Source organism: Otolemur garnettii, unplaced genomic scaffold, assembly GCF_000181295.1.
Source record: "Otolemur garnettii isolate 467f Iridium unplaced genomic scaffold, OtoGar3 scaffold00088, whole genome shotgun sequence".
In the NCBI taxonomy this organism is placed as follows: domain Eukaryota; kingdom Metazoa; phylum Chordata; class Mammalia; order Primates; family Galagidae; genus Otolemur; species Otolemur garnettii.
Window position 1 is genome coordinate 252,797 of NW_003852483.1, and position 9,503 is coordinate 262,299.

A 9,503-nucleotide genomic window follows, 5' to 3' on the forward strand; every position below is an offset into this window, starting at 1 on the left:
AAACCTGCTACCTTAGTGTATGTGGCTGGCGCCTTAGCCACTTGAGTCACAGGCACCAAGCCTCCCCAGCCAATTTTTTATGGGTTTTGGTTGACTGGGTATGTGCTGACAGTATATAATCCTGTAAAAGGGACAATGTGAAGGTAAAAAATAACCAAGAGAGAGTCATAACACTTTAATCCAACTTTGAAGTAGAGATCCTAGTCAATGCAATATGATGAGAAAAAGAGATAAGCATCATAAAACACAATTTGAAACAAAGAGATGTTTGCCAAAACCAAATGTAAGAGTTATTAGAAGTAATAATTGGTTGCAGCAAAATGGCCAAGTATAAGACAATAGCTCAGGTGGCACCTGTGGCTCAAGTAGGGCACCGGCCCCACATACCAGAGGTGGCCAAAAACAGCAAACAAAATAAAGTAAAAAATAAAATGTTTTAAAAAATAAAATCAGTATGACTTGGCGCCTGTGGCTCAAGTGGCTAAGGCACCAGCCACATACACCTAAAGGTGGCGGGTTTGAATCCAGCCCAGGCCCACCAAAACAACAATGACAGCTGCAACCAAAAAGTAGCTGGGCGTTGTGGTGGACGCTTGTGGTCCCAGCTACTTGGGAGGCTGAGGCAGGAGACTCGCTTGAGCCCAGGAGTTGGAGGTTGCTGTGAGATGGGATGCCATGGCACTCTACCCAGGGAGATAGCTTGAGGCCCTATCTCAAAAAAAAAAAAAAAATCAGTAGCTCTCTTATCAATTAGCCATGACCAATTATAAAAGGCAGTTATGAAAAATGCTACTGAAAATAGCAACAAGAACTTTTAAACACATAGGATTAACTCAGTAACTCGTTTCTGTCAAAAACCTTAAAACTTTTCAGGGGGTAGGGAGAAGGAGGCCTGAATAATGAAATGGTATACTGTGTTCATGGATGGCTTATCCCTTCTTAAACATTTCCTAGAACAAATTGATTCTTTTTTTTGTTTGTTTTTGTTTTTAGAGACAGAGTCTCATTTTGTCGCTCTTGGTAGAGTGCCATGGTGTTACAGCTCAGAGCAACCTCCAGCTCTTGGGCTTAGGCGATTCTCTTGCCTCAGCCTCTTGAGCAGCTGGGACTACAGGCACCCACCACAACGCCCGGCTATTTTTTTGTTGGCTGGGGCCAGGTTCGAACCTTCCACCGTAGGGTATATGGGGCCAGCGCCCTACTCATTGAGCCACAGGTGCCGGCCAACAGATTGATTCTTATATACACATTTCTGGTCTAAAAACTGCTTACTTTAGTGGGTTTAGTGCCATGTAAATTACACAACAGAAGTTCTTCCTGTCACTTGATGTACTTTTTATATTTGATGTGGTCATACTTTTTTTTTTTTTGAGACAGAGTCTTACTGTGTTGCCCCCAGTAGAGTACGGTGATGTCATAGCTCACCGCAACCTCAAACTCATGGACTTAAGAGATTTTCTTGCCTCAGTCTCCCAAATAGCTGGGACTACAGGCGCTCATGACAACACTTGGCTATTTTTTTGTTTGTTTGTTTGAGGCAGAGTCTCACTATGTCGCCCTTGGTAGAGTGCTGTGGCATCACAGCTCACAGCAACCTCAAGCTCCTGGGCTTAAGCAATTCTCTTGCCTCAGCCTAAGTATCTATGACTACAGGTGCCCACGATAATGCTTGGCTATTTTTTGTACGGCTGGCCAGGGCTGTGTTCAAACCTACTACCCTCAGTGCATGTGGCTGGTGCCATAACCACTGTACTATGGGCACCGAGCCAACACCTGCCTATTTTTTGTTGTAGTTGTTATTATTGTTTAGCAGGTCTGGGCTGGGTTCAAACCTGCCTGTCTTGGTGTATGTGGCCAGCGCCCTTGAGCATGGGCATCAAGCCAGATGTGGTCATACTTTTAAATGTCACTTCAAGAAGTCAAATACTAGGCCCACTGCAGTGGCTCAGGACTGTAATCTTAGTGCTTTCGGAGGCCAAGGTTGGAGGATCACTTGAGGCCAAGTCTTTGAGACCAGCTGAGCAAGAGTAAGGCCCTGTCTCTAATAGAAAAATTAGCCAGGCATGGTGGCCCATGCCTATAGTCCCAGCTACTCAGGAGGCTGAAGCAGGATTGCTTGAACCCCAAAGTTTAAAGTTATAGTGATCTATGATGATGCCATTTCACTCTAGGCTAGGCAAAATAACAAGACCCTATCTAAAAAAAGAAAAAAAGTTAAATACCTGGACTATAGAGGTTTATGCATACAAAAATAAGTAAATGATACCTACTAAATGGTTTCTATTTAAAAAAGGAATTTTGTTTAAATGGAACATTTTTTAAAATTTCAGATTAATATGAGGGTGCAAACAATCAGGTTACAATGTTTGCTTTAAGTCACTGTTGTAGTTGTGTTCTGCACCCAGGAGGTGTCCCATATGCCCTTATAATGTGCCCATTAGGTGACAGTGTGCCAGTCCTCCCCTCCCCCCTTTTTTCTCTTTCCTTCTCTCCCCACCACAACTGGAATTGAGTTCTTTTGTATGGGTATGTATTAGATCTTTTACTGGCTTCATATTAGTATTGAGTACATTGGACAATTGCTTTTCCTTTCTTGTGATACTTACTAAGAATGTGTTTGAACTCCATCCAGGTTAATACAAAAGATGTAAAGTTTCCACCATTTTTATGGCTGAATAGTATTCCATGGTACACATATACCACAGTTTATTAATCCATTCCTGGGTTAATGGGCATTTAGGTTGTTTCTACATTTTGGCGATTGTAAATTGAGCTGCAGTAAACAATCTGATGCAAATATCTTTGTGATAAAATGATTTTTTTTCTTCTGGGTAGATGCCTAGTAATGGGATTACAGGATCAGATGGGAGGACTAATTGAGTTCTTTGAGAATTCTCCATACTTCTTTCCAAAGAGGTTGCATTGGTTTGCAGTATTACCAACAGTGTAAATAAACAGAATATTTAAAAAGTAACTTCATCTACTAAGGGTAGAATATAAATATCTTAACACAATGACTAAGAAAATGTGGTGAAGGCCATTTTAACCAGTTTGATGAAAGTATTTCAAATTGTGTATAAAACTAGTACATTGTACCCCATAATTGTATTAATGTACACAGCTATGATTTAATTAAAAAAAAATACCTTCATTATCGTTTTTCTTTTCTTTTGTAAAATTGTCCTACTTTAACTCATTTTTTTTTTAATTTCAGAAAACAACTTTTTTTCACAAGAGATAACTTTGAAAGTAGTCTCCTTCCATTTGCCATCCCTACATCGTTGCAGGTAGTTATCTTACCAAACAATCTGAAGGATATAGGAAATGTATTCTATTTGGGGATGATATTATTGTTTAGAAACATCTGTTTTTGGTAGTTTAGAGCAGTGTTTTCAGCCTTTTTTAAATCTCACAACACACTTGAACCTATAGTTAAACTTCTGCAGCACATTTAAATTATGTTGATTTTAAAAAAGAGAATATACTTACTGTATACAATGATCTTTAAAAATTTGGGGGGGCATACCTATAATCCTCTCACAGCACACCAGTGTGCCATAGCACACCAATTAAAAATCACTGGTTTAGAGGTTTATTTTACAAAGTTCCTCTTAAAGATGTTAAGAACAATCTCTAAGTGAAAGGAAGAGTTGGTTTTATTATGCCTCTATTACCAAAATAGGCTTTTTCTTTCTGAAACAGGAAACAGAATGGTTGCAGGTGATCTGCCTTACACTGATGTGTAACGAACAGATAGATTGGATGGTATCTTACTTTACGTGCAGCAATTTGAAGCCCTCGCTAAATTGTCCTAAACCAAAACAGCAAAATCATCTTCTCAGTAATGATCTTGAGAAATTCTACTATTGGCCCCTGTGCTAAATAGTCTTATCTGTTAACATACCAATATTTCTCTTAGAAGTGACATTTATTAGTTATGTTGGTCATTCATCATTTATACCTTAGGTATTGTCCTCAGAGAAGGTTTTGATAAAGGAAAAAGAGGTGGAATAAATTTAGGTGTCTAAGAGCACTAGAGACCAACTTCAGTTTCCCAATACTGCTTCCCACCTGGCCCCAGGACACGTCGTTCCCATTATCTAAGAATTAACCAACTCTTGCTGGCATAAATATGTTTTAAATCTTTTCCTTTTTCCCCTCTTTTTCACTTTTCCTATTTTTCATCACTGACACCAAAATAAACATTTTTTGAATGCACATCTAGAAGCCCTGCTTTGTGAATCAGTGTTCAAAAAGATGCCATTATTGATATCATGCATGTTGTTACTTTTAGGTTGGTGTGCCACAGGTAACGTCAGCACATTTCATTGGTTCATCACTGCTGCTAGTAGTGAATCAAAAAGTCTATATTTATAATTATGAAGATTCTTCTTGGAACGTATCTTTAGGTATGTATATTTTGTGTTTTGTTTTAATTTAGCCAACATCAGAGAAAAGGTTAATAATGGTGGGAGTATAAAGCATACACCTACTTGGATGTTCAGCCCCAGTATGTCAACTTGTCCTTTAAAATCCAAAAGAAAATTGGCCTGAGGTCCCATCCCAAAGATTGGCAACCTAGTGTGGTGTTGCTGTTGTAGATTGTAGTCACAAGCCACAAAAACTTGCTTAGTCTGAGTGGAATAAACGAGAGACAGTAACAGGACTTGGTCATTTGAATGTCATTCAATGGTCAATTGAATGGGGGGAGGAATAGGGAGAACCAGAAATGACTACTAGACGTCTAGTGACCGAGCTGGGTGATGGGGATGTTCAGTCCCAATATTTCACCTTAGGGCCAGGGAAGAAGGTGAACTTTATGAAGAGGAAGAAAGAAGAGAACTCTGATTCAGGAGGCAAGGACAGGGGGTTAAGAGTGAAGATGAGGTAGATTTAGCTCTAGAAAAGAGTATTCTCTTCTCACTGACTACAGGCACCAGCCACAATGCTCAGCTAGTTTTAGAGTTGGGGTCTCACTCTTGCCAAGGCTGGTCTTGAACTCCTGAGCTCATGTAATCCCCTGCCTGGGCCTTCTAGAGTGCTTGCATTACAGGCATGAGCCACTCCACCCGGCCCCACCATTCTATTTACTACTTTCTGTCTCTATGCATTTGACTGCTTGAGGGACGGCCTGACAGTGAGACTCTTCAGTCTTTTGTAACTGCCTTATTTCACTGAGAGTGATGTCCTTAAGGCTTATCCGTGTTGTAGCACATGGCAGAATTTCCTTCCTTTTAAGGCTCACTCATATTCCATTGAGTAGATGGACCACATTTTGTTTATCTTTTCATCTGTTGATGGCCACTGGGTTGCTTCCATTTTTGGCTATCATCCATTGTGCTGCTATAAACACAGGTATATAAGTCTCTCCTCTCTGTTCTTTTGGATATATTCCCAGAAGTAGAATCACTGAATTATATAGTAATTCTATTTTCAATATTTTCAGGAGCCATTATACTGGTTTCCACGGCAGCTGCACCATTTTGCATTTCCACCAACAATGAATGAGGGCTCCAGTTTCTCCACATCCTTGCCACTCTCGTTATTTTCCATCTCTTTCATAGTAGCCATCCTAGTGAGTGTGAGGTGCTATCTCCTTGTGGTTTTGATTTGCATTTCCCTGATGATTAGTGATGGTGAACATCTTTTCATGTATTTGTCGGTTGGTTGTGTATCTTCTTGGGAGCTGAAGTTTCTGCTTTTAAAATACAATCCAGGTGTGCTTCACTAAGAGCAAGGAGCCCTTCCTACAATTTCGACATAGCTCTGAAAGAGTTTCTAAAAACCAGTTAGTCACAGCTGGGGGCAATTCTGCCCACCCACACCCCCAACCACTGCCCTGAGGACACTTGGCAGTGTCTGGAAAGACATTTTTAGTTGTCAAGACAGGAGGAGGGTACTACTAGCATCACTTGAGTGGGTAGAGGTGGGCATGCTGTAAAACATGGCATAAGACTCTCTCCCAATTATTTTTTTTAAAATGCAGGTTAATTTGAGGGTACCAACAATTAGGTTACAATATATGCATTTGTTAGATAGACTTCCTCTTGTAGTTGTGTCCTGTACACAAAAGGTGTGCCATATATCCTTACATTGTGCCCTTTGAGTGGGAACACACCAATCTCCTCTCCTCCTCCTCTTCTCTCCTCTTCCTTTGTTTCCTCTCTCCCCAACTTGAATTGAATTGAGTTTTTCTCTTGTGTGGGTGCGAATTAGGTCATCTACTGGCTTCATATTAGTATTGAGTATATTGGATATCTGCTTTTCCATTCTTGCGATACTTTACTAAGAAAAATGTGTTCCAGCTTCATCCAGGTTAATATAAAAGATGTAAAGTATCCATCTTTTTTATAGCTGAATAGTATTCCATGGTATACATATACCGTAGGTTGTTAATCCATTCTTGGGTTGATGGGTATTTAGGTTGTTTCCACATCTTGGCAATTGTAAATTGAACTGTAACAAATAATCTAGTGTACATTTCTTTATAATAAAATGATTTTTATTTATTTATTTATTGCAGTTTTTGGCCAGGGCCAGGTTTGAACCTGCCACCTCCAGTATATGGGGCTGGCAACCTACTCCTTGGAGCCACAGGTGCCACCTGATAAAATTATTTAAAAAAATTTTTTTTCTGAGACAGAGTCTCACTTTGTTAGCCCTGATAGAGTGCTGTGGCATCATAGCTCACAGCAACCTCAAACTCTTGGGCTCAAGCAGTCCTCTTGCTTCAGTTTTTCATTGTTGTTTTTTGTTTTTTGAGACAGAGTTTTTTACTTTGTCACCCTTGGTAGAGTGCTGTGGCGTCACAGCTCATAGCAACTTAAACTCTTGGGCTTAAGTGATTCTCTCACCTCAGCCTCCCAAATTGCTGGGACTATAGGCACCTGCCACAATGCCTGGCTATTTTTTGCTGCAGTTTTGGCCTGGGTCAGATTTGAATCCACCACCCTCAGCATATGGGGCTGGAACCCTACTCACTTAGCCACAGGTGCAGTGTGAAGACAGTCTTTATTTACATTTTGCTTACATAAATCCTTAGTGGATGAAAAAGTCATTTTATATTTTTGCCTTTTGCCTCTGAAGTTTCTGAAACAACTGTCTTCTTTTGCAAAAGGTTTTCACCCTTTTTTTTTTTTTTTTTTTGAGACAGAGCCTCAAGCTGTCCCCCTGGGCAGAGTGCCGTGGCATTACAGCTCACAGTAACCTCCAACTCCTGGGCTCAAGCGAGTCTCCTGCCTCAGCCTCCCAAGTAGCTGGGACCACAGGCGCCCGCCACAACGCCCGGCTACTTTTTTTTTTTGGTTGCAGCCTGCAGCCGTCATTGTTGTTTGGCGGGTCCGGGCTGGGGATTCGAACCCGCCACCTTAGGTGTACGTGGCTGGCGCCTTAGCCGGTTGAGCTATAGGCGCTGAGCCTTTTTTTTCCTTTTTTGAGATAGAGCCTCACTACATTGCCCTCAGTAGAGTGCCATGGCATCACAGCTCACAGCAACTTCAAACCCTTGGGCTTGAGAGATTCTCTTGCCTCAGCCTCCTAAGTAGCTGGGATTACAGGTGCCTGCCACAACGCCCAGCTTTTTTCTTGTTGCAGTTGTCAGTATTTAGATGACCTGGGCTGGCTTTGACCTGCCAGCCTCCATGCATGTGGCTGGCACTGTAACCACTGTGTTCTGGATGCCAAGCCAAGTTTTTACTCCTGATACAAGTATTTTGTGTTAATTTTAGAAGGTGTCCAGTTTGTTTCATTCTTAAAGGACATTTTGTAATCTTAGTCTTATTTCCTATCAATATGGAGACAATATTAGCATAGTTTTCCCATCTAGTAATTCAGTTTTGAACTTTAAACCATCTCCCAGGTTCATAGCCTGATTGCTCACTCTCTCCACAGGACGTTCAAACCCCTGTGTGTGATAAATAATTTTTTAAAATATGTAGCTGTAATCTATTGGGTAAGATTTTGAGTATTTTTGCATTGATATTCATTAGTGAAATTGGCCTGTAATTTTCCTCTTTAGTTGGGTTCTTTCCTGGTTTTGGAATCAAAGTGATGTTTGCTTCATAGAACATTCTGGAGAAGATTCCTTCCTTCACGATGTTTTGGAATAGGTTCTGTAATAAAAGTACAAGCTCTTCTTAAAGGTTTGATAGAATTCTGGTGTGAAGCCATCTGGTCCAGGGCTCTTTTTTTGTTGAAAAATATTTTATTGTTTCTTAAATCTCAGTGCTTGATATTGGTCTGTTCAAGAGAAGAAGACTTAACCAGGAAGACTTAATCTTCCTGGTTAAGTTTAGGGAGATGGTTTGATTCCAGATATTGGTCCATTTCCTCCACATCAAATTTCTGGGCATAGAGTTTTTTGTATCCCTGTGATATCTGTTGTTTTTTCTCCTTTTTTGCTTCTGATTGAAGTTATTAGAGATTTTACTTCTGTTTTTAGTTAATCTGGCTAAAGGTATATTGATTTTATTTATCTTTTTGAAGAACCAACTTTTTGTTTCATTAATTTTCCAAATGATTGTTTTGTTTTGTTTTGTTTTGAGACAGAGTCTCAAGCTGTCACCCTGGGTAGAGTGCCATGGCATCATAGCTCACAGCAACCTCCAACTCCTGGGCTCAAGCGAGTCTCCTGCCTCAGCCTCCCAAGTAGCTGGGGCCACAGGCGCCCACCACAATGCCTGGCCATTTTTTGGTTGCAGCCATGATTATTGTTTGGCGGGCCCAGGCTGGATTCGAACCCACCACCTTAGGTGTATGTGGCTGGCGCCTTAGCCACTTGAGCCACAGGCGCTGAGACAATTCTTTTGTTTTCAATTTCATTAATTTCTGATTTAATTTTGGTTACTTCTTTTCTTCTGTTAGGTTTGGGATTGGATTGCTCTTCCTTTTCCATTTCCTTAAGATGATTCATTGGCTTATTGATTTGCTCACTTTCGATTTTTCAAATGTAGGTAACTAATGTGATAAATTTTCCTCATAGGACTGCTTTTGCAGTATCCCACAGATTTTGGAAACATAGATTCATTGTTGTTATGTTTGAGGAATTTAATAATTTCCTCCTTTATCTCTTCCTTGACCCACCTGTCAGTTAGCATAAGATTGTTTAATTTCCATGCCTTTGTATGGGGAATGAAAAAAAAATTGTTTTCAGACAGAGTCTCACTCAGTCTCTCTAGGGTTGAGTGCCATGGCATAATAGCTTATAGCAACCTCAGACTCTTAGGCTCAAGTGATTCTCTTGCCTCAGCCTCCTGAGTAGTTGAGACTATAGGCGCCCACCATAACACCCAGCTATTTTTTTAGAGATGGGATCTTGTTCTTGCTCAGGCTGTCTCAAATTCATGAGTTTAGGCAATCCACCATTTTGATAAAAGGAAGAAAAGCATAAAGAGTGAGAAGGGAGAAAGGAAAGAGAAAGGTAAAAGAGAAAAAAAAAAAGAGGCTCAGCGCCTATAGCTCAACCGGCTAAGGCGCCAGCCACGTACATCTAAGGTGGCGGGTTC

The 9,503-nt window shown here is 40.6% G+C and overlaps 1 protein-coding gene across 1 annotated transcript in view; it reads left to right on the plus strand.

Annotated features, from left to right (window-relative positions):
- CATSPERD (cation channel sperm associated auxiliary subunit delta) overlaps nucleotides 1–9,503 on the plus strand; it is a gene marked incomplete at its 5' end in the record, with an annotated part of 92,782 nt that overhangs the window by 7,167 nt on the left and 76,112 nt on the right. Inside the window, 2 exons of the mRNA XM_023516247.1 lie at nucleotides 3,215–3,287; nucleotides 4,295–4,409. Coding sequence (XP_023372015.1) covers nucleotides 3,215–3,287; nucleotides 4,295–4,409 — 188 coding nt within the window. The remainder of the gene's footprint in view (nucleotides 1–3,214; nucleotides 3,288–4,294; nucleotides 4,410–9,503) is intronic.